The sequence below is a fragment of the Mus caroli genome, unplaced genomic scaffold, assembly GCF_978045245.1.
Source record: "Mus caroli unplaced genomic scaffold, Mus_caroli_1 scaffold_12, whole genome shotgun sequence".
NCBI lineage: Eukaryota > Metazoa > Chordata > Mammalia > Rodentia > Muridae > Mus > Mus caroli.
This window is the reverse complement of record NW_028227267.1, coordinates 4,398,791-4,424,991: the sequence shown is the minus strand read 5'-3', so window position 1 is coordinate 4,424,991 and position 26,201 is coordinate 4,398,791. Positions and strand designations below refer to the sequence as shown.

General features: G+C 40.3%; 1 protein-coding gene across 2 annotated transcripts in view; it reads left to right on the top strand.

The window, feature by feature from the left end:
- Window positions 1–26,201, top strand: part of Nek10 (NIMA related kinase 10) — a 233,251-nt gene that overhangs the window by 74,201 nt on the left and 132,849 nt on the right. For both annotated transcript variants that reach the window (XM_085828353.1, XM_085828354.1), the window contains one exon: window positions 12,312–12,387. In XM_085828353.1, coding sequence (XP_085684479.1) covers window positions 12,312–12,387 — 76 coding nt within the window. The remainder of the gene's footprint in view (window positions 1–12,311; window positions 12,388–26,201) is intronic.

Genomic DNA, 26,201 nt, shown 5'->3' with positions numbered 1-26,201 from the left:
AGTTTTGTCATACAGATCTTTCAATTGCTTGGTTAGAGTCACACCAAGGTATTTTATATTATTTGTGACTGTTGTGAAGGGTGTTGTTTCCCTAATTTCTTTCTCAGTCTGTATATCCTTTGAAGGCTACTGATTTGTTTGCATTAATTTTATATCCAGCCCCTTTGCTGAAGTTGTTTATCAGCTGAAGGTGTTTTCTGGTGGAAATTTTGGTGTCACTTAAGTACACTATCATATCATCTGCAAATAGTGATATTTTGGCTTCTTCCTTTCCAATTTGTATCCTTTTGACCTCCTTTTATTGTCTAGTTGCTCTGGATAGGACTTCAAGTACTATATTGAATAGGTAGGGAGAGAGTGGGCAGCCTTGTCTAGTCCCTGATTTTAGTGGGATTGCTTCAAGTTTCTCTCTATTTAGTTTGATGTTGGCTACTGGTTTCCTGTATATTACTTTTACTATGTTTAGGGATGGGCCTTGCATTCCTGATCTTTCTAAGACTTTTATCATGAAAGGGTGCTGAATTTCATCAAATGCTTTCTCAGCATCTACTAAAATGATCATGTGATTTTTTTTCTTTGAGTTTGTTTATATAGTGGATTATCTTGATGGATTTCGGTATATTGGACCATCCCTGGATCCCTGGGATAAAGCCTACTTGATCATGATAGATGTTTGTTTTGATATGTTCTTGGATTCGGTTAGCGAGATTTTATTGAGGATTTTTGCATTGATATTCATAAGGGAAATTGGTCTGAAGTTCTTTTTTTTTGTTGTTGGGTCTTTGTGTGGTTTAGATATAAGCGTAATTGTGGTTTCATAGAATGAATTGGGTACAGTTCCTTCTGTTTCTATTTTGTGGAATAGTTTGAAGAGTATTGGTATTAGTTCTTCTTTGTAGGTCAGGGAGAATTCTGTACAAAACCCACCTAGTCCTGACCTTTTTTTGATTGGGAAACTTTTAATGACTGCTTTTATTTCTTTAAGGGTTATGGAACTGTTTAGATGGTTTATCTGCTCCTGATTCATCTATGGAACCTGGTATCTATCTAGAAAATTATCCATTTCATCAAGATTTTCCAGTTTTGTTCAGTAAAGGCTTTTGTAGTAGGATCTGATGATTTTTTGAGCTTCCTCTACTTTGCTTGTTTTGTCTACCTTTTCATTTCTGATTTTGTTACTTTGGATACTGTCTCTGTGCCCTCTGTTTAGTCTGGTTAAGGGTTTATCTATCTTGTTGATTTTCTCAAAGGACCAGCTCCTGGTTTTGTTGATTCTTTGTACAGTTCTTTTTGTTTCTACTTGGTTGATTTCAGCCCTGCATTTGATCATTTCCTGCTATCTACTCCTCTTGGATGTATTTGTTTCTTTTTGTTCTAGAGCTTTCAGATGTGCTGTCAAGTTGCTCCTGTATGCTCTCTCATTTCTTTTTGGGGATCCTCAGTGCCATGAGTTTTTCTCTTAGGACTGCTTTCATTGTGTCTCATAAATTTGAGTATGTTGTGCCTTCATTTTCATTAAATTCTAAAAATTCTTTAATTTCTTTCTTCTATTTCTTCCTTCACTAAATTATCATTGAGTAGAGCTTGTTCAGTTCCCATGTATATGTGGGCCATGTTTTTGTTGTTGTTTTTTAGTACATGTTGATCAGATAGGGTGCATGGCATCATTTCAGTCTTCTTGTATATGTTGAGGCCTGTTTTGTGACCAATTACATGGTCAATTTTGGAGAAGGTACCATGAGGTACTGAGAGGAAAGTATACTTTTTTGTTGTAGGATGAAATGTTCTATAGATATGTGTTAAATCCCTTTGGTTTTTAACTTCTGTTAGTTTCACCATTTCTCTGTTTAATTTCTGTTTCCGTGATCTGTCCATTGCTAAGAGTGGGGTGTTGAAGTCTCCCACCATTATTGTGAGGTGCAATGTATGCTTGGAGCTTTAGTAAAGTTTCTTTTATGAATGTGCTTGCTCTTGCATTTGTAGTATAGATGTTCAGAACTGACAGTTTATCTTGGTAGGTTATTTATTTGACCAGTATAAAGTGTCTTTCCTATCTTTTTTGACAACTTGAGATTGAACGTCTATTTTGTTCCATATTAGAATGGCTGTTCTAGCTTGTTTCTTGGGACCATTTGCTTGGAAAAAATTTTCCAGCCTTTTACTCTGAGGTAGTGTCTGTCTTTGTCACTTCCATGCATTTTCTATATGCAGTCCAATGCTGCATCTTATTTCTGTATCCAGTCTGTTAGTCTATGCCTTTTTATTCAGAATTGAATTCATTGATGTTAAGAGATATTAAGGAAAAGAGATTGTTGCTTCTTCTTATTTTTGTTACTAGAGGTTGAATTATGATTTTGTAGTTATCTTTTTTTTGGTTTGTTGAAAGATTACTTTCTTGCTTTTTCTAGGGTTAGTTTCCCTCCTTGTGGTGGAGTTTTCCATCTATTATCCTTTGTAAGGCTGGATTTGTGGAAAGATATTGTGTAAATTTGGTTTTCTCATGGAAATATCTTGGTTTCTCCATCTATGTTAATTGAGAGTTTTGCTGGAAATTGTAGCCTGGGGTGTTATTTGTGTTCTCTTAGGATCTGTGTGATATCTGCCTAGGATCTTCTGGCTTTTAGAGTCTCTGGCAAGAAGTCTGGTGTAATTCTGATAGGTCTACCTTTATATGTTACTTGACATTTTTCCTTTACTGCTTTTAATATTCTTTCTTTGTTTTGTGCATTTGATGTTTTGATTATTATGTGATAGGAGGAATTTCTTTTCTGGTCCAGTCTATTTGGAGTTCTGTAGGGTTTGTGATTGTTCATGGTCATCTTTTTCTTTAGGTAGGTAGGCAATTTTCTTCTATAATTTTGTTGAAGATATTTACTGGCGCTTTAAGTTGCGAATCTTCCCTCTCTTCTATACCTATTATTAGTCTTCTCATTGTGTCCTGGATTTCCTGGATGTTTTGGGTTAGGAGCCTTTTGCCTTTTACATTTTCTTTGACTGTTGTGTCAATGTTTTCTATGGATCTTCTGCACCTGAGATTCTCTCTTCTATCTCATGTATTCTGTTGGTAATGTTTGCATCTATGATTCCTGATCTCTTTCCTATGTTTTCTATCTCCTGTGTTATCTCCCTTTGTGATTTATTTATTGTTTCTATTTCCATTTTTAGATTCTAGATGGTTTTGTTCAGTTTCTTCACCTGTTTTGTTGTGTTTTCCAATTCTTTAAGTGATTTTTGTGTTTCCTCTTTAAGTGCATATACCTGTTTAGCCATGTTCTCCTTTATTTCTTTAAGGGAGTTATTTATGTCCTTCTTAAGGTCCTCTTTCCATGTGATGTAATTTTAAATCCAAATCTTGCTTTTCTGGTGTCTTAGGGTATCCAGGACTTGCTGTATTGGGAGAACTGTGTTCTGATGATGTCAAGTAGCCTTTGTTTCTGTTGCTTAGGTTCTTGCTCTTGTTTATTGTTGGGGCTGGCCTGTGGCTCTCATGTCTGGGTTCGAGCCTGGGAGTCAACCTGGAGCTAAAGAAAGGGAAACTAGGCAGACAAGAGAGAGATGGAACCAAGACAGGATTCTGGTCAAGGCTCAAATGTTTAACAGTAGTCTGCCCTTTATAAAGAGGGAAGCCCATCCCCAGTCATGCCAAGTTTCTTGTGAAGTTGTCAGAACAGCCTTTTAGCAGAAACTTGCCAAATTCACAGTTTACTGATAACTCTTGGAGAACTGGTGTGGCCTCAGGCATGTGGCAGGCAGTGTCACATCAAAGGAGAGGGATGAGAAGCAGCACAGCAGATGGCCCTGCCTCAGTGGCGAATGTTCTGAACCAGCCTGCCTAGGCTGAAGAAGGGTACAGTTTATTGGCTTCTGTTCATCTCTGGTGTTAGCTGTTCTTGCTGTCTGACTGTAGCTTGTGTCTCCTATGAGCCTGGGATCTTAGGTGTATCAGCACTCTAGGGAGATCAGCTTTTCTGGGGGGCAGGATTTGGGTATAGAGAGCTATTATACAGGGTTAGTTCAGGGGCACAGATAGAGACTGGAGTGCTTCTGTCCCTGGCTGCTCTGTGGTGCCTGTAGGCTCCTGGTGGGTCTCTCTTGGTCCAGGTGTTGGAGCAATAGTTGTGGTCTCATCTGTGAACTTAAGTATGACAGTACTCCTGAGAGACCAGCTCTCTCTGCAGGACTTGGGTATGGAAAGCTGGGGCAAAGGGTTAACTCCAGAGCACAGATTGAAACTGGCAAGCTTCTCTCCTTTGTGTGGCCTCTTTGATAGCTTCTGACAGCCAATAATCCAGAGCAAGCATGCCCACATCAGAAGATGTAGTCCTTGCATTCTGCTAACTCATCCAAGCTGTTGTGTGCTAAGCTTTAGTCACAAGCTGCCAAAATAGTCATAGTAAAAAAATAACACCTACCTGTTGGAATTCAGAGTGTTTTCAAAACTGTTGCCACAGTGGAGGAAATGATCTCAAAGCTGCTGTGGTGAGGTATGATTGAACAGAGGAAAAAGACACCTAAGATGCTGACACACCTCCTGGATCCGCATTAGTGGACTCTACTGATGAACTTCTGGATGGGATGCCTGTGACAGCAGTTGCTTGTTAGTGTGATATGGCCCATCCTGGCAACCTCCCTGCAAAGTGCTGTGATCCAGTGTAGCATCCAGCTAGGCTGCAGATGATAAAGTGCTATCTGCTGAGTGCAGTGAGACATGTGGGAAGCTGGGTGGTTGCCAGAAGAAGACTGCCTGGCTGGCCCTGGAGTGAGCTGCCCAGGTTTTCTGCTCACCATGCTCCTTCTCTCTTCTAGTCTTTTCCACTACAAAGCTTTCTATCAGGGTAGCCGGGAAGGAGAAACATTCTAGAGGCCCACCCCTTTATCACAAGGCAATTTTGATGAGGTTCTTTGGTACAGTCAAATTGATACCAAAAGTTGGCAATTTGGGCAATATATGTAAAAATTAAAAATTAGCTTAGGATCAGAGATCGATAGGAAAGACTTAATTTAAGTCATGTGTAATTCTAGCAAGATAGAGCCTGAAATGGGAAGATTTCTACAAGTCTGATGCCATCTGAGTTACAGTGTGAGACAGTCTTCATAAGAAAAAAAGAACATACCACTTAAATTGTAAAATTTCTAGAAGAAAATTAAGCCTTGTAAATACAAACAAAAAACAGTGATGGAAGGACAAGCTTCAGACCAAGAAGAGAGCATAGTAATAAATTTATCAACCATAAATAGTAAAAAAGAAATGAACAGAAACTAAGCTGAGGAGTGATTCACATACATCAAATAAACATGAAAACTGGCAGATAACAGCACTCATCAAAGACAAGCAAGAGAGACCTGCCCTGGGCTTGCATTCATGCTATGACAACCTCTGTAGAAGCAAGCACTGATCTAGATCCAGTACTAGATGGTACAGCAGCTGGGATCCTCTAGCATTTCCTTGGAGGAGAAACATCAACTCATCATTTTTTAAAAATTAAATTAAACATACACTTATAACCTGTTCTAATCATTTTTATTGCAAGAGAAATCCAAGGTATTGTTTCATATAAAAACACACATGCAACCATTGTTGAATGTTGGGTAGAAATGTAAGTGGCTAGCCCTGACATTTAAATCTAATTTGTAATTTTTTGAGACAAAATCTCTACTATGTATTCCTGAAACTATGATCCTGAAACCACTATGTTGCTCATGTTCACCTTGAACTCAGAATCCTCCTGCTTCAGCCTCTCCAGTCCTGGGACAGTGGGCATATGCTATGACATCAACGTTCTTGACTTGTTTTGAAATTAGAAACAATGTATTCAGGCTTTCCACATTAGCTAGTGTGTTAGTCATACGCCTCTATATATGTATTTTATGTGATTAAGGGAGTTCCAATGTATTTCTACTCTGCTGAAAGGAGTAGACACTGCCAGGGGATCTGTGCATTTACTCTAATGAGTATGTATTTTTCGTGTGTGTGTGTGTGTGTGTGTGTGTGTGTGTACACTGTATGTGAGTTTGGGTTATCTCCACAGTCACGCTTCACATTACTTTCTTAGAGTCTCTCAGAGAACCTGTTGTTGAATAGTTGGGTGAACTGGTTGGCCAGTGAGCTAAGAGGATACACCTGGCCTGATGTTAATATCTGACTGTTGATGTTTCTCTGAAAGACATCAAGTTTTCTCACATCTATAAAATGGGTAATTTTGAAGGCTAGTCACATGCACATTATACTGTAGTATACAGTATACTACATAACAAAGCTGTAGTAATCAAAACAGCATGGTATCGGCATAGAAGTAGTCAGATCAATGGAATGAATTTAAGAGTCTAAAAAGAAACCCATATGTCTATATACGTGTATATACATCTAGATTTTGATCAATGTAATAAGAATACATATCATAAAAGCAGAATTTGGAAAACACAGTCTTTTCATTGAAGATTAATTAACTAATTAGTTAATGTTCTGAGAAAGTTGAATACATACATACCTGCAACAGAACAAGACTCGAATGCCCTCTCTCAGCAGTTAAAAAAAAAAAAAACAACCCAAAAGGAATAAACGATGTAAATATAGAAAAATGTTTGAAAACATTGGGATGTTTGGGTAGGATCCTAAAGCACAGGAAAAAAAGCAAAATCTGACACATGATTCCATCAAACTGAAAGGCTTCCGGAAAGCCTAGGAAATGATCCTAAGGTGGTGAGATGTCTGGAGTGTAGGAGTGAGTAGGATGAGCATTGACAAATCACAGAGACAGTATCCAGGACACATGGACCACACTCTACATCAATAGCAAAAGCCAAGCACCTAATGAAAAGTAATTACCTCTGAAGGACATGTAGAAGTGAATAGCAGGTATTCAAAAAGGCCCAACATCACTAATCTGCAGAAAAATCCAAATTCAATAACAATATGTCATTTTGCCCCAGTAAAGAATGTCCCTGATAACCAGACATGGCTGCCCACTTTCTCCCTAAATATAAAATTAACTCAAACAAATCAATGGCCTTTCTCTACGCAAAGGATAAACGGGCTGAGAAAGAAATTAGAGAAACTGCACTCTTCACAATTGCCACAAATAATATAAAATACCTTGGTGTGACTCTAACTAAGGAAGTCAAAGATATGTATGAGAAGAACTCAAGTCTCTGAAGAAAGAAATTGAAGAAGATCTCAGAAGATGGAAAGATCTCTCATGCTCATGGATTGGCAGGATTAATATAGTAAAAATGGCTATCCTGCCGAAAGCAATCTACAGATTCAATGAAATCCCCATCAAAATTCCAACCAAATTCTTCACTGAGAAAGGGCAATTTGCAAATTCATATGGGATAATAAAAAATCTAGGATAGCAAAAACTATTCTCATCAATAAAAAAACCTCTGGAGGAATCACCATGCCTGACCTCAAGCTGAACTACAGAGCAATTGTGATTAAAAACTACATGGTACTGGCACAGCAACAGACAGGTAGATCAATGGAATAGAATTGAAGACCCAGAAATGAACCCACACACCTATTTATAGTCACTTGATCTTTGACAAGGGAGCTAAAACAATCCAGTGGAAAAAAAGACAGCATTTTCAACAAATGGTCCTGGCACAACTGGCGGTTATCATGTAGAAGAATGTGAATTGATCCATTCTTATCTCCTTGTACAAAGCTCAAGTCTAAGTGGATCAAAGAACTCCACATAAAACCAGAGACACTGAAATTTATAGAGGAGAAAATGGGGAAAAGCCTTGAAGATATGGGCACTGGGGAAAAATTTCTAAACAGAACAGCAATGGCTTGAGCTGTAAGATCAAGAATTGACAAATGGGACCTTATGAAATTGCAAAGCTTCTGTAAGGCAAAAGACACTGTTAATAAGACAAAAAGGCCACCAAAAGGTTGGGAAAGGATTTTTAGCAATCCTAAATGCGATAGGGGACTAATATCCAATACATACAAAGAGCTCAAGAAGCTGGACTACAGAAATTCAAATAACCCCATTAAAAATGGGATACAGAGCTAAACAAAGAATTCTCAAGTGAGGAATACTGAAAGGTTGATCTGAAAAAATGTTCATCATCCTTAATCATCAGGGAAATGTAAATCAAAACAACCTTGAGATTCCATCTCATACCTGTCAGAATGGCTAAGATCAAAACTTCAGGTGACAGCAGATGCTGGCAAGGATGTGTAGGAAGAGGAACACTCCTCCATTGCTGGTGGGATTGCAAGCTTGTACAACCACTCTGGAAATCAGTCTGGAGGTTCCTCAGAAAATTAGACGTACTACTACCAGAAGATCCAACAATACCTCTCCTGGGCATATACCCAGAAGATGATCCAACTGGTAATAAGGACACATGTTCCACTATGTTCATAGAAGCCTTATTTATAATAGCCAGAAGCTGGAAAGAACCCAGATGTCCCTCAACAGAGGAATGGATACAGAAAATGTGGTAAATTTACACAATGGAGTACTACTCAGCTATTAAAAACAATGAATTTATGATATTCTTGGGCAAATTGATGTATCTGGAGGATATCATCCTTAGTGATGTAACCCAATCACAAAAGAAGTCACTTGTTATGCACTCACTGATAAGCAGATATTAGCCCAGAAACTTAGAATACCCAAGATACAATTTGCAAAACCCAGGAAAATCAAGAAGAAGGAAGACCAAAGTGTGGATATGTCATTCCTCTTTAGAATAGGGAACAAAACACCCATGGAAGGAGTTACAGAGACAAAGTTTGGAGCTAAGACGAAAGAATGGACCATCCAGAGACTACCCCATCTGGGGATCCATCCCATAATCAGACACCAAACCCAGACACTATTGCATATGCCAACAACATTTTCCTGAAAGGACCCTGATATATCTGTCTCGAGTAAGGCTATGCCAGTGTCTAGCAAATACAGAAGTGGATGCTCACAGTCATTTAGAGGATGGAACACAGGGCCCCCAATGGAGAAGCTAGAGAAAGCACCCAAGGAGCTGAAGGGTCTGCAACCCTATAGGTAGAACAACAAAATGAACTAACCAGTACCCCCAGAGCTTGTGTCTCTAGCTGCATATGTAGCAGAAGATGGCCTAGTCGGCCATCATTGGGAAGAGAGGCCCCTTGGTCTTGCAAACTTTATACCCCAGTACAGGGGAATGTCAGGGCCAAGAAGTGGGAGTGGGTGGGGTGGGTAGGGGAGCTGGGTGGGGGGAGGGTATAGGGAACTTTGGGGATAGCATTTGAAATGTAAATGAAGAAAATATCTAATGTAAAAATATAAAGAAAACAAACAAACAAACAAACAAACAAACAACAACAAAAAAAGAGTGTCCCTGATAAAAAAAGATTAGAGGTAGTTTTGTACACAAACTTAAAAATATATTAACAAGTGGCTACCCTCTCTCTGCTGGGGAGGGGAAGGGAGCAGTTGCTGGCCAGGAAAGGGAGGAAGGCAGCCCTGATGCAGAATGGAAAGTAGTGTGGTGATTATGGCAAACACCAAGGAAGTTCCCAGAATGTTACACTAGGACTACCATGTGATCTGGCCCAGTGATCTCCCTCCCAGGCAAATGCTAGTGTTCACAAGAGATACTGGACACTCAGTTTATTGCAGTAGAATTCAAGTAGGTAAGAAATGGAGACAGCCATTAACTGATGGATATATGAAAACATAGCCTGGGTAAATAGTTGAATATTATTCAGCTATATGAATAGAATTCTGTCTATCACATGGCAACTTGGATAGAAATAGATCAATTAGTGAAATAAGCCAGGCACAGAAAAACAAGTATCCCGAGGTTCTTTTGCACATGGCATATAAGAAAGTTGATCTCATATAAACTCCAGAGCATAGTGTTAACCAGATACCAAGGAGATGAGGGGAGAGAAGAACAGGAAAAATAAGCCTGCTCATATGAATAAATGGTGGACTCAGAAGGCCAGAAGAAAGGATTTTATATATTTCTACGATGAATAAATGTGTTTAGCCCAATTAAACATTATACAATGTGTATACAAATCAAAGTATAACATTAGCCCATTGAGATTTTAATGTATCAATGAAAAGCTCATTTAAATAAAAAGAAAAATGTAAATTATCTGGATATTTTTGGGGGGAAGGGAGGAAAGGGTCTGTTCAGCTTATGCTTCCCACATTGCTGTTCACCACCAAAGGAAGTCAGGACTGGAACTCAAGCAGGTCAGGAAGCAGGAACTAATGCAGAGGCCATGGAGGGATGTTCTTTACTGGCTTCCTTCTCCTGGCTTGCTCAGCCTGCTTTCTTATAGAACCCAAGACTACCAGCCCAGGGATGGCACCACCCACAATGGGCCCTCCCACCCTTGATCACTAATTGAGAAAATGCCTTACAGTTGGATCTCATGGAGGCATTTCCTCAACTGAAGCTCCTTTCTCTGTGATAACTCCAGCTTGTGTCAAGTTGACACACAAGCTCAACCAGCTGCTACACATAATTATCTTGATTTTAATGGATATGATATATCGATATATCTATTGAGCTAGCATACTGTATCCTATAAACATGTGAAATTCTAAATTTATCAAAAATGTGCTATTGTAGGACTGTTGTGGTTTGACTGATGAGGCTTCCATGGCAAAGCTCTGATTTTAATCCTGAGCATAAATGGGGTGGGTGGCTCATGTGCATTATCACAGCACTTGTGGGATGGAGGAGATTCAGAAGTTCAAGGCCATCTTGAGCCACATAGTAAGTTTTACACCAGACTGAGAACATAAGACCCTGGGCTAGAAATGTGGGAAGCGAAAACAACAAAATACCAGTCTCTGTGTCCAGCATGGCTTGGATCTATAAACCTGACTGGGGAGTCAAGGGAATGAAGAAGGCCAGACACTAAAGAAACAGACACTGAAAAGCTTCATCTGATGGTCCCTGTCTACTCTGAAGGAGTGTCACCCAGTTGTCCCCACCCCCATCCCCCTTTAACTGCTTTTTGTGTGGAGCTCAGGAGGAGGGGTTGGTCTTAGGTGGAGATCTCTGTGGTGCACCAGTCTGGGCTGCAAATATCTGGAAGGAAGAAGCTGCAGTTACTGATTTTTGCACACATGGTCAATTGTTGTTAGGCATTGGTTGCTGCCCATGTCAACAATACACATTCATTCAGAACTTCATTTGCTTTTTACACGTTCACTTCAGGCTTCTTCAGGAGCCTATGACCAGCTATCAAATAATATACATGTGTATATATATATATATATATATATATATATATATATATGTGTGTGTGTGTGTGTAATTTAATATTGATTTATTTAATTTTTTGTTGTACTTTTCTCCACTATACTGTGCTATTTTAAATTTTAATATATATAATTTTTATAAAGATGGTTACTGTCAATAGATTGTATTTAATTTCTAGCTCTCTGATCTCCATGCTGGTTGTTCAGGCTTATATTATTTTTAATGTTTATCCCCCCACCCCCCCTGTGCCTCCTCATTTTCTTTTCTTCCCCACCACCACTGTCTCATCCCTGACCTTCCTTTTCTGTCCTTTCTCTTCCCTTATTTTTCTTTATTTCCTTCGTTAAGGCAGGATCTCATTGTGTAGACCAGGCTGGCCTTGAACTCTTTACTGCCTTAGCTCCAAAATGCTGAATCTTTAAGGATCTAGTCACCAAGGCCCAAACATATTTTAAAAATGATCATATAATTTGCATACCTGTGGTTTATCAAGGAGGAGAATATTATACTACACTTACTAAGATTATTATCTCACCATTTTAGTTGTCCATTTTTTGTTGTTTTGATCTTCCTTTTTCTTCTTTTGCCTTTGCTTTTTTTTTTTTTTTTTTTTTTTGACAGTAGTGCACTGAGTATCACCTGCTGTTCTGTCTCATTTAATGCTGGGATCACAGGCTAAGACACCACATCCACCCATCCACCTTGGTTTTTTGTTTGTTTGTTTGTTTTGTTTTGTTTTGTTTTAGTCAGATACAGTTTTGAAGGCATTTATCTGGGAACTCTAAAGTAAAAAAAAAAAAAAATCACAAGATCAATTGACACTTCCATCTGCTTTAGTTAGCAAGACTTATGCTAGATGATTTTAAAGCCATAGAGTCCATTATGTCAGAATATAAAGCGAGCGCAGTATTATATGGTGCATATGAGCTGAGGTTGGGAGTAGACAGAAGAAGTGGGAGGAGGGGTATCCTGTGAATACTGAGGAACATGTGGTCTGCTGGGAAATGCACTGGTTACTTGGCTCCTGTCAGGCTAGGGACTGCTAATCCTGGGGAAACACAGTAACACTTTACTCTTTTTTTTGTGAATTGTAGCTGACTTTGGCCTGGCAAAGCAAAAACAGGAAAGCAGTAAGCTTACATCTATGGTGGGAACGATCCTCTATTCTTGGTAAGGATAATTGTTTTATGATTTCAAGTGTCACACTTGACTATTTTGTGTTTTTGTTAACTATTGTTGGATTGCAAAGAAAATAGTATTAAAAGGAAGTTTATTTAGTAAGTTTTGTATTTCTAGGTAGTTCACATGAAAAAATTATGTATCATTATGTATTTAGAGCAGCAACCACAGGTGTAGCCCATTTATAACCTATCTCTATCCCTTTGGGGTACTATTTTCTCTAATTTCTGATTGAAACAGTCATGAACACATAACTCTGCAGATGCACGAGGGCACAAGTGGCCCACAGGACCCCAGCCAGAGGCATTCCATCCCCTGACTTTCATGCACCAACTTGGTATCTTCCTACCTGGGTCAGGATTCTGGGTCCTCTTACCTGCCTTTTAGCTGGACAATGACAGGGCCTGGATCAGTGCTGTTGCAGCTCGAGGAGATGATGAGGCAGGTGCTTTGACCCCAGCCCCAAAGACTAGACAGGTGAGTGTTCTGCTTGATGAACAGACAGCTGTGGTTTATTGAAAGCACTGTGAAGGGTCCTTTGACAGCTGTTTTCACAACCTGAGACTGTCATGCAGCTTGTCACATGGCCCCTTCTGTGTGAACATGCATGAGAGTAAGATAACAGATTCTCAGAGAAAATTTCTGAACTCTCTCTTAACAACCAACTAACCAAGAAGCCTACAGTTCTCCTCCGTCTAGCCAACTGCTATAAATGGAATCCTAAGAAGAGAGCTAAAAATGGTCTTAAGGATGTTACAAACTTGTCTGGAAACAATAATGCTGCGTTGCCAAATCCCTTCATGAAGCACTCAGAGAACGGTTCACAGAGGATGGGCTTCTGCTTATCTTCCTAGAACTGCCCTGTATGTTTTAGAAACTCACGCATGAGAAGACGAACAGATTCTGCTGATCTTCCCAGCATGTCTTAGGCACTGGGGCTGATCTTCACACTTAAGTTCTTAAGCACAAGGCTGGCCTACTTGGACTCAATCCTGGGATAATTTTGTCATAAAACATTAACTATTCATGTGTTCAGTCTCAGTAGATCTCAATCCCAAAAGTGCATGTCAATGAGATACAGAGTTAAATTTCAGCTAGTTATTATTTGATATTACATTTTTATTGCAGACTATGAACTAAATTTAGACTGCTAATACAATAGTTCTAGATTTTTAGTTAGTGTAAAAATGCTAGATTTCATTATGACACATGCATGTATATATATATATATATATATATATATATATATATAATTTTACTTTGCCCAGACTTGCCCTAACTACCTTTCAATCCATCTCCTACGAGTTTCCTCATTCCTGAAATTATGTCCCTTATGTCCTCATGCCATGTATGTATGCACAGAGGAACTTGTGGCTCTAGCTGCATATGCAGCAGAGGATGGCCTAGTTGGTCATGAATGGGAGGAGAGGCCCTTGGTCTTGTGAAGGTTCTATGCTCCAGTATAGGGGAATGCCTGGGCCAGGAAGCAGAAGTGGGTGGGTTGGGGAGCGGGGGGAGGGGGGGTGGGGAGGATAGAGGATTTTCAGAGGGGAAACTAGAAAAGAGGATAACATTTGAAATGTAAGTAAAGAAAATATCTAAGAAAAAAGAATATAGAGTTGAATTTAGATTCTGCATATGAGAGAAAACACTTGTCTTTTTATAACCTATTATCTCCCCCTTGTCATTCCTCTTCTTTTATTAGATTCCTTCTCCTTATCTTCTAGTCCTCTACTTTTATGCTATTCACTCATTCACTCATTTATTCAAACCTAGAATCTGCATATGAGAGAAAACATGTGCTTAGTCACCTTTCTTTCTTTCTTTTTTTTTTTTTTTTGCAGTCCCAGTGACAGTTTATTAGGTACACACCATGTCTAATACTTAGGTCAATTTGAATAGGACTGGAAATATAGCTCAATGTCAGAGTGCAATAGAAAAGTAACTGACTCATGTCCATATAAAAATTAAAATCTAGAATCTGCATATGAGATAGAATACACAGCATTTGTTCTTTGCTGTCTGTTTTACCTCACTTAATACAATTATTTCCAGATTCACCCATTTTTCTCTCAATTTTCATTCATCTATATAGATATATAAAATTCTTCTGTGTGTATGAACCACATTGTCATCATCCACTAGTCTATTGAAGTTAGTCATATTTCTAAGGATGACTTATAATGCAATGTTCTCCAGCTCCACTGTATCTTCTTCACCAATTTTATCTGTTGACAAACATGTAGGCTTATTACATATCTTGGCTATTGTGAAAAATTCAATCATAAAGTTGAACTTGCAAGCAACTCAGTGGTTTCTCGAATTATTCTTTCCACAGTAGTTTTTTTTTAATGTCTATAAGTATCTGTCTGTAAGTTCCATACATGCACCATGTGTGTCTGGTACCTGCAGAGCCCAGAAAAGTTGTGCTCCATCATGTGGGTGCAGGGAATCAAACCTAGGTCCTCTGAAAGGGCAACAAATACTCTTAACTGCTGAGTCATCTCTTCAGCTCCTAAGCAGTTTCCTGACCCTATTTAGAAAGACTGTTATCTGTGGGGTTTTCCTGAATCCTGAATCTCCAGATGTAAGGGCTATCCTGGATGGAAACAAACAGCAGGGGGAGGATGAGAAACCCATGTCTAATCCAATGAGGTCGAGCACAGCTGCCGAATTGGGGGTCTCATTTTTTGAGATTGGGAGGTCTTGATGTCCTCTGGAACCTAACAGAGCACTGTCCTGTTAGGGTTGATGTGTATGAAGAAGAGTCATTTTTAAGTGGAGGAATGAAAGGTTTGAGGTGAGACAGATGGACCCAATGAGAGGGTCCCTTGAGTTTAGCAGTTGTAGGGGTTATGAGAATTATCTTAAAAGGGCCCTGCCATTTCGGAGAGAGGGGTGAGGGACGATAGTCTGGAGGGGAGAGAAGAACCTGGTCTCCAATGTTGACAGGCAGTGGACAGGAGACAAAGAGTGGTCACAGTAGATGGTGGTCAGCAAAGTTCCATAGGAAAGAATGGAGGTGGCAATGTAATGGGGTGAGTAGATGCTCTGGGAGGGGAGAACATTTAGGTGAAAGAGCAGGAGTTAGGACTGGACGTCCATACATAAGTTCAAAGGGTGAGATGAGGAGAGGTCACCAGGGGAGAGCTTGTAGCCTGAAAAGAACCAAAGGTAGAAGTTTTACCCAATCAAGTTGAAATTCCTGTGACAGCTTAACAAGAGTCATTTTTAAAGAGCGGTTGGTTTTTTCTACCTTCCCTGAAGATTGAGGGTGGTAGGGAATATGAAAATGCCAGGGAATGTCTAGGGGCTTAGATAGAATTTGAGAAATTTGGGAGGTAAATTCAGGGCCATTGTCAGACTGGAGGGAGGCTGGGACACCAAATCAGGGGATGATCTCTTGAAGGAGGAGATCAGAGACTGTCTGAGTCCTTTTGTTAGTTGTGGGAAATGGCTCCATCCACTCCAAGAAAGTTCCACTAAGACCAAGAGGTACTTGGCATATTTGACAGTGGGCATGTGGGTAAATCAAGTTGCCAGTCAGTTCTAGGAAGGCAACCTTTAGTCTGATGGGTAGGAAAAGGTGTGCTATGCTATCTTGAGTTGGAGTCAGACATCTGACAAATTTGAAAGAAGCAGTGATAGATTTTAAGAAACTCAAGTCTCAGAAATAGGCTATATGTGGGTCTTAACAAAAGAAGACAATACTTGGCTGTTAGGATGAAAAAGTTGGCGAAGATGAGTGTCAGGGAGTGAAGGTGGGGATGTGAATTGTTGTGTAAAGATGTCCTGGGGAAGATGAGACAAGTCTAGGCCCAAAAGGGCCACAGTTCTGGCTGCCTTGTCAGCTTGGATGTTTCCCTTGGAGACAATAGAGTCATCCATCTGGTGGGATCTGCAGTGGACAATCCCAATAGCTGTGGGGAGATGGGAGGCCTTTAGCATGGCCATAATGTGGTTTGCATTAGTTACTGATCCTCCTTTTGTGGTAAGTAACCCACATTCCTTCCAAGATAGCAGCATGGGACAGGAGGATATGGAAAGCATATTTGGAATCTGTGTAGATGTTGAGGGATTGTCTGTGTGCCAGTTGAAAGGCATGGATAAGGGCTATTAGTTCAGCCTATTGATTGTTGGCATTGTAAGACTCTGGCAAGCTTTAGCTTACCAGGGACTCCCTGAGTGGATGACATAGAGCCAGGAATCAATGCAAAAAGCAAGAGAAATTTATTGTTCCAACACATTGGGTTTGCCCTGCATATGGAGAGAGAATGATCATGAACAGCCTATCCAGCAAGCCTTTATACAATTCTCCAGGCAACAGTCATTAGGCACAATGTGATTTGCAGAGCAGTGTGACTTTTAAACTGATTTGTCTATAGGGAATGAAGTGGGTGGCCAAGAGTCTCAGAATGTGTCTCTGTGCTCAGGTGGTCTGTTCCTCCTCCCTGTGGTCTGAAGGATGTCATTAGCCCTCCCTTCTGGAGGAAGGGTTGCCTCTGTTCTTTATAACCCTTTGCTTCCAGGAGGGGAGGAGTCCGGTGGAATTTTCTAAAGTTCCTGAGCTGTCCTTATCAGTATGAGCAGGAAGGGCCTGTGCCTCCACTTCCTCTGTGTCCAACACTATGACATAGCCAGCCCCTTCATATAGAAAGGAGCTGTCATCTGTATACCAGGTGTAGATGGCCTGAGACAATGTGTCCTCCTGTATGTGTGAGTGATTAGGTAGTAGTTCCTCTAAAGTTTCAGTGCAGGAGTGAGATAGGGAGGGGTCAGTTATTTGGTTGAGGAAGAAGATTGGAAATAGTAAGAGGTGGGCATGATTGGAAGGTGAGTGTGGGGTCTTCTATTAGAGCTACCTGAAGAAAAGGAACCCTGGAGGGAGATAGAGTCTTTAAGCCTTGGTAAGTTAGGCACTGTGATAGGTTATGAGAAGAGAAGATAATTATAAGTGAACCAAAGTTTAGCTTTTTTGACTCTCAGATAAGTAGTTCAATGGCTGCTAATGTATGGATACAAGTTTTCCATCCCTGGATGGTTAGGTCTAGTTTTTTGTTTTGTTTTGTTTTGTTTTGTTTTGTTTTGTTTTGTTTTTTGGACAAGTACACTATGGGTATGAAAGAAGGTCCCAGTTGGTGACCAAGACTCCAAGGGCAAATCCCTCTTTTTTAGTTATGTAGAGGGGAAAAGGACGAGTCAGGTCAGGGACATGTAAGGCCTGGGCCTTAAGGAGAGCCTGATTGAGCCTTTGAAAGGGCTTGGTAACAGGTTTGAGAAGAGGTTCATGGGTGGGGCCTAATGCTGCTTCATATAAGCAGCAAAAAAGGAGGGAAAAGGAAGGAACCCAGGAATGTAAAAAATTAACTATTCCTAGGAATGATAAAATCTCTTCCTTTGTAGAAGGATCAGTTAGAGACTGAATCAGATTCTTTCTATCTAAGGTAATTGTGGGTTGGAGCAATTGTTAGTCCCAAATAGGTGATCTAGGGAGTGGACAGTTGAACTTTAGAAAGTGAGACCCTGTAGCTTTGACTGGAAAAGAAATTCAGAAGAGCAGAGGTGTCAGCTTGGCTAATCTCTAGAGAGGAGCTATAGAGAACGACATCTTCTACACACAGTACAGCCTTAGATTTAGGGGGAGATAAAGAGAGTAAGTCAGAAGCCAGGGCCTGACCAAATAGTTGTAGACCATCTTGGAATCCCTGAGGCAGAACAGTCCAGGTAAGTTGGGTAGAAGAGTGGGTGTCTGGATCTGTCCATGTAAAGGCAAATATGTTCTGGGACTGGGCATCTGGAGGGATAGAGAAAAATGCATCCTTGAGATCTAGGACTGAGAAATGGGAAGTCCCTGAGGGGATAGTGGAAAGAAGTGTATAAGGGTTAGCAACAACAAGATGGAGGGGAACCACTAAAGAATTAATGCTTCTGAGGTCTTGAACCAGGCGATAGGTTCCATTAGGTTTTTTAACTACTAGTACAGGGGTCTTAAGTGTGAAGAGGGTGGGCAAAGGAGCTTTTTTCCTCAAGAGGTCAGAAATGATAGGTTTAAGTCCCCTGAAGCTCTGGAGACAGAGAGGGTATTGAGCTTGGGTTATGTACCTGGTAGAGTCCAGTAATTGGATAACAACAGGAGAATGGTGTTTAGCAACAGAGGGGTTCTGGATGTCCCAGACTTGGAGATCTACCTGAGAAGCTGGTAAAGGATACAACATGTTAGTGTTAGTAGGTTGACTGGGTAGAAGAAGGAGCAGAGGAACTGCTGGTGACCTTGGGTTTATGGGAATGGGTGGGAGCAAAGGAAATAGAGGCTGCCAACCTCCCTACAAGATCTTTTCCCAAGAAGGGGACAGGACATGTTGGCACTACCAAAAAGGAATGGGTGAGAGGTACACCCCTAGAAATGCAACTAAGTGGTAAGGTCTGATGAGGAATGTAAGGTTGCCCTCATACCTTGACAATAGGTAAATGAGAGGGGGAAGTGGGTCCACAAAACACCATCAGGACAGAGGACTAAGTAGCCCCAGTGTCCAAGAGGAAGGAGATGGGCCGCCCACATACCATGATGCCTACCTGTGGCTACCTGCTAGTGATGGCAGTTGTCAGGTCAAGGAGCTCAGGTCTCCTCATTAGGCTATAGCCAAACTTAGGAGATCAGTTGGAGGGTTATCTGGGAGTGATGTGAAACATAAGGGTAATTGATAGCCCAATGTCCCTCTTGATGGTGCCTAGGCCATGGTCCACTTGGCTTGAGGAAGCTAGAGAAAGCTCTTACCCAGTGACCTGGTTGACCCCATTTGTAGCAGAAGCCTGGTGGTCTCTGAGTCTTTGAAGACCAGGAGTCCAGGCTGGGGTTGGTCAGACAGCCTTTGCCAGCATATGGTATTTTTGTTTGTGGCCTTTCTCACCTCTCTCATGGTACACCTTGAAGGCCAGCACTAAATTTTCGCCTGTGAAGTTAGGGGTCCCCTCTCCAGCTTTCTGTTTGGCTTTTATGTCGGGGTAGCTCTGGGGAAAGAAGTAGGTCATCAGAAATTGCTTACCTTTTGGGTTTTCAGGGTCCAGATTGGTATACAGCAATACAGTCTTTTGAGGTGTTCTAAATATTGAGATGGATTTTCCTGTTTGTACTGGACAACCTCTTGGAATTTTCAAAATTTACTGCCTTTCTTAGGCTAGCCAGAAGGCAATTTATAAATATATCTCTGGCTAAAATACTTCCCATGGAAGTATAATTCCTTCAAGGATCCCGGTCAGGCACTGCCTCAGATCTGATTGGATATGTTCTATCTGTTTGATGAATTTCATCTGCATATGTTCTTGCTTGCTCCCAAACTCTCCTGAGTTCCTCAGTAAGCAAGTTATTAGGAAGGATAATATGTACATCATGGAAAGGCAAGCTATAAGGTTAATAATATACTGAAACTCTTTAATAAAGGTGGAGGAGTTAGAGGTGTAGGAGCCCAGTTTGCTTTCTATTTGAGAAAGTTCACTCAGCGAGAAATGAACATGTATTCTGACAAGGCCATCCACCCCAGATACTTCCCTTCAAGGAAACACCGATGCTGGGTCAAGTGTTTGGCTGTGGTCTTAGAGTGCGTGATAGGAGGGGTAAAGTTCGGTGCCAATGTAGGGCATTTTGAGTGACCGGCAGCTTGCACAAAAGAGGAGGGATCTGGTGAGGTCGAGCTAGTAGGCTTTGGAGTATCCTGGTGAGAAGGAGAAACCGAGGCAGCAGTTTGAGTTTTGGCGGTGTGGCAGCTGGATCAAGCGTTGTAGCACCATCTAGTGGAGGTAGTGTAGGCTTCATGGGGAACAAGAGGAGCACATGGAAGAATTGGAGTGAAGATAGAGGAATGCTTTGACATAGGGGGCTTCTTTCCATTTATCAGACCACTGGTAGTATGTGTGAAGATGCCTTAAAATAACTGGGTCTAGTGTGCCATGAAGTGGCCATTTGAAGCTATTATCTAACTGGTACTGAATCCAGACCTTATTGCCAAGGTGTACTGATCTTGATTCCCTCAAGTCAGGTGTTAGCTTCAGAGATTTGAGATTGTCCAGGAGACATCTCAGTAAGGTACCTAGAGATACATTCAAAGACATCACATCACCCATTGGAGAGTAATTGGATTATTCATACTGGCGTCCTGAGAATAATTCAATAACCAAAAATTGAGCCAGGCTAGAGGCCTAAATCATCACTAAGGCCCCCTGGAGGCTATACACGGTAAGTCCTGAACTTACCAGAAGGCATCTCACCTTAGGCCTAGGGGTTTCTTAGACAGTTGCAAGAGCCCAGAGTGGGAGGGGTGGGAGAGGCACTTTCGAGGGCTATGTTCTGGAGGCTGGTCCACTTCACTGCAGTCAGTCACAGTCCCCAGTGCTTATGCTAGTCACCTCCTGGGCTAACATAGCAACAGCTGCTGGAGGGTACCACTGAGTCCCCAGTTTCAGCACCAATCATATGTTGGAATGGTGGCTCATGTCCAGACAAAAACCACCAGGCCAAAGAGGTTTATTGGAGACAAAAAGAGGAAAGAGAGAAAGACAAAGGAAAAAAGGGTTGATGGTGGGAAAGATCTGTCTTTTATTTAGGCTGTGATGTAATCTGTTAATAGGTACGTGTAGAAAATAGACTCTGGGAAGGTATGTGGTTGTCTTGGCAACAGGTGTCACCTATGTGTGACATTCCTGAGTATGGAGCCAGTCTGCCAAACTGGTTCTTAATACCAACAATTGCTCTGTAGTACAACTTGAGGTCAGGAATGGTCGTTCCCCCAGAAGTTCTTTTATTGTTGAGAATAGTTTTCACTATCCTGGGTTCTTGGTTATTCCAAATTAATTTGCAAGTTTCTCTTTCTAACTCTATGAAGAATTAGGGTAGAATTTTGATGGTGATTGCATTGAATCTGTAGATTGCCTTCAGCCAGATGGCCATTTTTTTTATTACGTATTTTCCTCAATTACATTTCCAGTGCTATCCCAAATGTCCCCCATACACTCTCCCCTACTTCCCTACCCACCCATTCCCATTTTTTTGGCCCTGGCGTTCCCCTGTACTGGGGCATATAAAGTTTGTGTGTCCAATGGGCCTCTCTTTCCAGTGATGGCCGACTAGCAGATGGCCATTTTTTACTATATTAATCCTACCAATCCATGAGAATGGGAAATTCCATCTTCTGAAATCTGCAATTTCTTTCTTCAGAGACTTGCAGGTCTTGCCGTACAGATTTTTCACTTGTTTGGTTAGAATCACACCAAGGTATTTTATATTATTTGTGACTATTATGAAGGGTGTTGTTTCCCTAATTTCTTTCTCAGTCTGTTTATCCTTTGAAGGCTACTGATTTGTTTGCATTAATTTTATATCCAGTCCCTTTGCTGAAGTTATCAGCTGAAGGTGTTTTCTAGTGGAAATTTTGGGGTCACTTGAACTATCATATCATCTGCAAATAGTGATATTTTGACTTCATCCTTTCCAATTTGTATCCCTTTGACCTCCTCTTGTCTAATTGTTCTGGCTAGGGCTTCGGGTACTATATTGAATAGGTAGGGAGAGAATAGGCAGCCTTGTCTGGTCCCTGATTTTAGTGGGATTGCCTCAAGTTTCTCTTTATTTAGTTTGATTGGTTACTGTTTTCTTGTATATTTGCTTTTACTGTGCTAAGGTGTGAGCCTTGTATTCCTGATCTTTCTAAGACTTTTACCATGAAGGGGTATTGAATTTTGTCAAATGCTTTCTCAGCATCTACTGGATGATCATGTGGTTTTATTCTTTGAGGTTTTTTTTTTTTTTTTTTTTTTAAGATTTATTTATTTATGTGAGTACACTGTAGCTGTCTTTGGACACACCAGAAGAGGGCATCAGGTCCCATTACAAATGGTTGTGAGCCACCATGTGGTTGGTGGAAATTGAACTCAGGACCTCTGGAAGAGCAGTCAGTGCTCTTAACTGCTGAGCCATCTCTCCAGCTATTTTTTTTTTTAAATGATTTTATTTTTTTGTACATTGATGTTTTGCCTATATGTGTGTTTGATCCCCTGGAACTGGAGTTACAGACATTTGTGAGCTGTCTGGGGATTGAGTGAGTGCTGGGAATTGAAACTGGGTCCTCCAGAAGAGCAGCCAGTGCTATTAACAGCTCTCTCCAGTTTCTTTTTGGAGGCACTGAGAACTAGGAGTTTTCCTATTAGCACTGCTTTCATTGTGTCCCATAAGTTTGGGTATGATGTGCCTTCATTTTCATTAAATTCTAAAAAGTCTTTAATTTCTTTATTTCTTCCTTGACCAAGTTCTCATTGAGTAGAATATTGTTCAGTTTTCATGTGTATGTGGGCTTTCCATTTTTTTTTTTTTTTTTTTTGTTATCGCCTTAGTCCATGGTGATCTGGTGGGATGCATGGATTATTTCAATCTTCTTGTATCTGTTGAGGGCTGTTTTGTGACCAACTATATGGTCAGTTTTGGAGAAGGTACCATGAGGTGCTGAGAAGAAGGTTTATTCTTTTGTTGTAGGATGAAATGTTCTATAGATCTTTGTTAAATCCTTTTGGTTCATAACTTCTGTTAGTTTCACTGTGTCTCTGTTTAGTTTCTGTCACCATGTTTTGTCCATTGCTGAGAGTGGGGTGTTGAAATTTCCCACTATTATTGTGTGAGATGCAATGTGTGCTTTGAGATTTAGTAAAGTTTCTTTTGCATTTGGAGCATAGATGCTCAGAATTGAGAGTTCATCTTGGTAGATTTTTCCTTTGATGAGTATGAAGTGTCCTTCCTTGTCCTTTTTGATAACTTTTTGATAGGTTGGAAGTCAATTTTACTTGATATTAGAATGGCTACTCCAGCCTGTTTCTTTGGACCATTTGCTTGGAAAATTGTTTTCCAGCCATTTACTCTGAGGTAGCTTCTGTCTTTGTCACTGATGTGCGTTTCCTGTATGTAGCAAAATGCTTGGTCCCTTTTATGTATCCAGTCTTTTAGTCTATGTCTTTTTATTGGTGAACTGAGTCCATTGATGTTAAGAGATATTAAGGAAAAGTGATTGTTGCTTCTTGTTATTTTTGTTATTAGAGGTAGAATAATGTTTGTGTGGTTATCTTCTTTTGGGTTGATTGCAAGATTACTTTCTTGCTTTTTCTAGGGTGTAGTTTTCCTCCTTGTGTTGGTGTTTTCCATCTATTATCCTTTGTAGGGCTGGTCTTGTTGAAAGATATTGTGTGAATTTGTGTTTGTCATGGAATATCTTGGCTTCTCTATCTATGGTAATTGAGAGTTTTGCTGGGTATAGTAGCCTGGGCTGGCATTTGTGTTCTCTTAGTGTCTGTATAACATCTGTCCAGGATCTTCTGGCTTTCATAGTCTCTGGTGAGAAGTCTGGAGTAATTATAATAGGCCTGCCTTTATATGTTACTTGACCTTTTCACCTTACTGCTTTTAAAATTCTTTGTTTAGTGCATTTGGTGTTTTGATTATTATGTGACAATTTCTTTTCTGGTCCAGTCTATTTGGAGTTCTGGCTTTGTGTATGTTCATGGGCATCTGTTTCTTTAGGTTAGGGAAGTTTTCTTCTATAATTTTGTTGAAGATATTTACTGACCCTTTAAGTTGGGAATCTTCACTTTCTTCTATAGCTATCATCCTTAGGTTCGGTCTTCTCATTGTGTCCTGGATTTTCTGGATATTTTGGGTTAGGAACTTTTTGCTTTTTGTGTTTTCTTTTCTTCTTTTTCTTTTTTTCTTTCTTTTTTCTTTTCTTTCTTTTTATTTATTTATTTATTTATTTTTGTTTTGTTTTGTTTTCGAGACAGGGTTTCTCTGTATAGCCCTGGCTGTCCTGGAACTCACTTTGTAGACCAGGCTGGCCTCGAACTCAGAAATCTGCCTGCCTCTGCCTCCCAAGTGCTGGGATTAAAGGTGTGCACCACCACAGCCCGGCTTCTTTTTGTGTTTTCTTTGACTGTTTTGTCAATGTTTTCTATGGTATCTTCTGCACCCGAGATTCTCTCTTCTATCACTTGTTTTCTGTTGGTGATTCCTGATCTCTTACCTATGTTTTCTAACTCCAGGGTTTTCTCCCTTTGTGATTTCTGTATTGTTTCTATTTCCATTTTTAGATCCTGGATGGTTTTGTTCAATTCCTTCACCTGTTTGATTGTGTTTTCTTGTAATTCTTTAAGCAATTTTTGTTTTTCCTCTTTAAGTGCTTTTACCTATTTACCTGTGTTTTCCTGTATTTCTTTAAGGGAGATATTTATGTCTTTCTTAAATTCCTCTATCATCATCATGAGATTTGATTTCAAATCTGAATCTTGCTTTCCGGTGTGATTGGGTATCCATGACTTGCCAATGGTGGGAGAACTGGGTTCTGATGACGCCAAGTAACCTTGGTTTCTGTTGCTTATGTTCTTGTGCTTGCCTCTCACCATCTGGTTATCTCTAGTGCTACCTTCACTAACTGTCTTTGACTGGAGCCTGTCCCTTTTTTTTATCTTAGTTGAATCAGAACTCCTCAGACTCCTGTGATGCTGTGATCCTGACATCCTGGTTGTAAGAGCTCGTAAGTGGAGCTCTCTCTTGGTATTGTGGGACTTGATGCAGAGCTAGTGCCCAGTGTGTGTCAGGAACCTGTGCCACTGGCTGTTTGGGGGTTGCTGTGTCCCTGGATCCCCGGGGTCCCAGTTACTTCTGGTGTTGGGGTGGATGTTGTGGCCTCCTCACCTAAGATCCTAGGCATGTTTGAGTAAAGTTGAATAACTGTCTTTTACATTCAAATTTTCTTTGTGTTTTTTATTACTGAGATTTTTAGGTTTGACTCTCAATTTTATCTCATTTGTCCTTATGGGCATTCTTAGGTGTGCCCTATAGTGTCAACAACTGTAGCTTTATAATATGTTTTAATTGTAGTGTGCACAAGGCCTCCAATGTTGTTTTTTATTTTCCAAGAGTTTTGTCTATTCTGAATTCCATTGTTTTCATATGAGTTTTAGGATCAGTGTAAATTTCCATAAAAGTCAGCTGTTTTAAATGGCAGAAAGGTGACTCAGGTTTCAAGAGGCTACACCTGTGAATATGTTGTCCAACAGTGAAGGGGAATTAAGATGGAAGATGGATTTGAGGGTGTGCAGTAAAGTGGAAGGTAGCTTTCAACACAGAAAATGAGGCAGAGGAAGTAATGGGAGGGTGAGTGATGGAAGGAGCCTGAATTACAGCAGCTGACATCCAGTCTCAGCCAAGGAGCATGCCACTCTCAGGAAAACTTAAAGAGCAGGGCAATGAAACTCCCCATAGTCTTCAGAAAGGAACACAATCATATTATACCAAACGCAGCTTTAACCCAACAAGAACCACTACAGAATGATCTAACTAAATTTTCCTTACGCTTCTAAAGATCTGATGTCACAGGACCTAATGAAAACCACAGAGCTGTTTATGCAATAGCAAGTCATTAAAGTTTTGGATACAGGATTCTTTTTTACCTCTTTAGGCTTTTGAAAAAAAAAAAAGACGATATTAGGTAGTTTTCAGTGTATATATTACATATTTTTCATAATCCAATTATCTCTTTTAACTTCTTGGATCTATTGATTATGTAGGGGTATTTTTTTTTAATTCATATCTTTTCTAAATTTTATGACAAAGCATTTACCAAAACACACGGATTTATAAGAGACTTATCATCTATTTACTCTGCATTTGGGAAGGAGCTTTATGAGCACAGCTAGCTCACTGTGCTGTGTTAATGGGGTGAGGAGGAGGCACTGGCTGATGAGTGGATCCCCCACTGACTTATATATGACCTCTC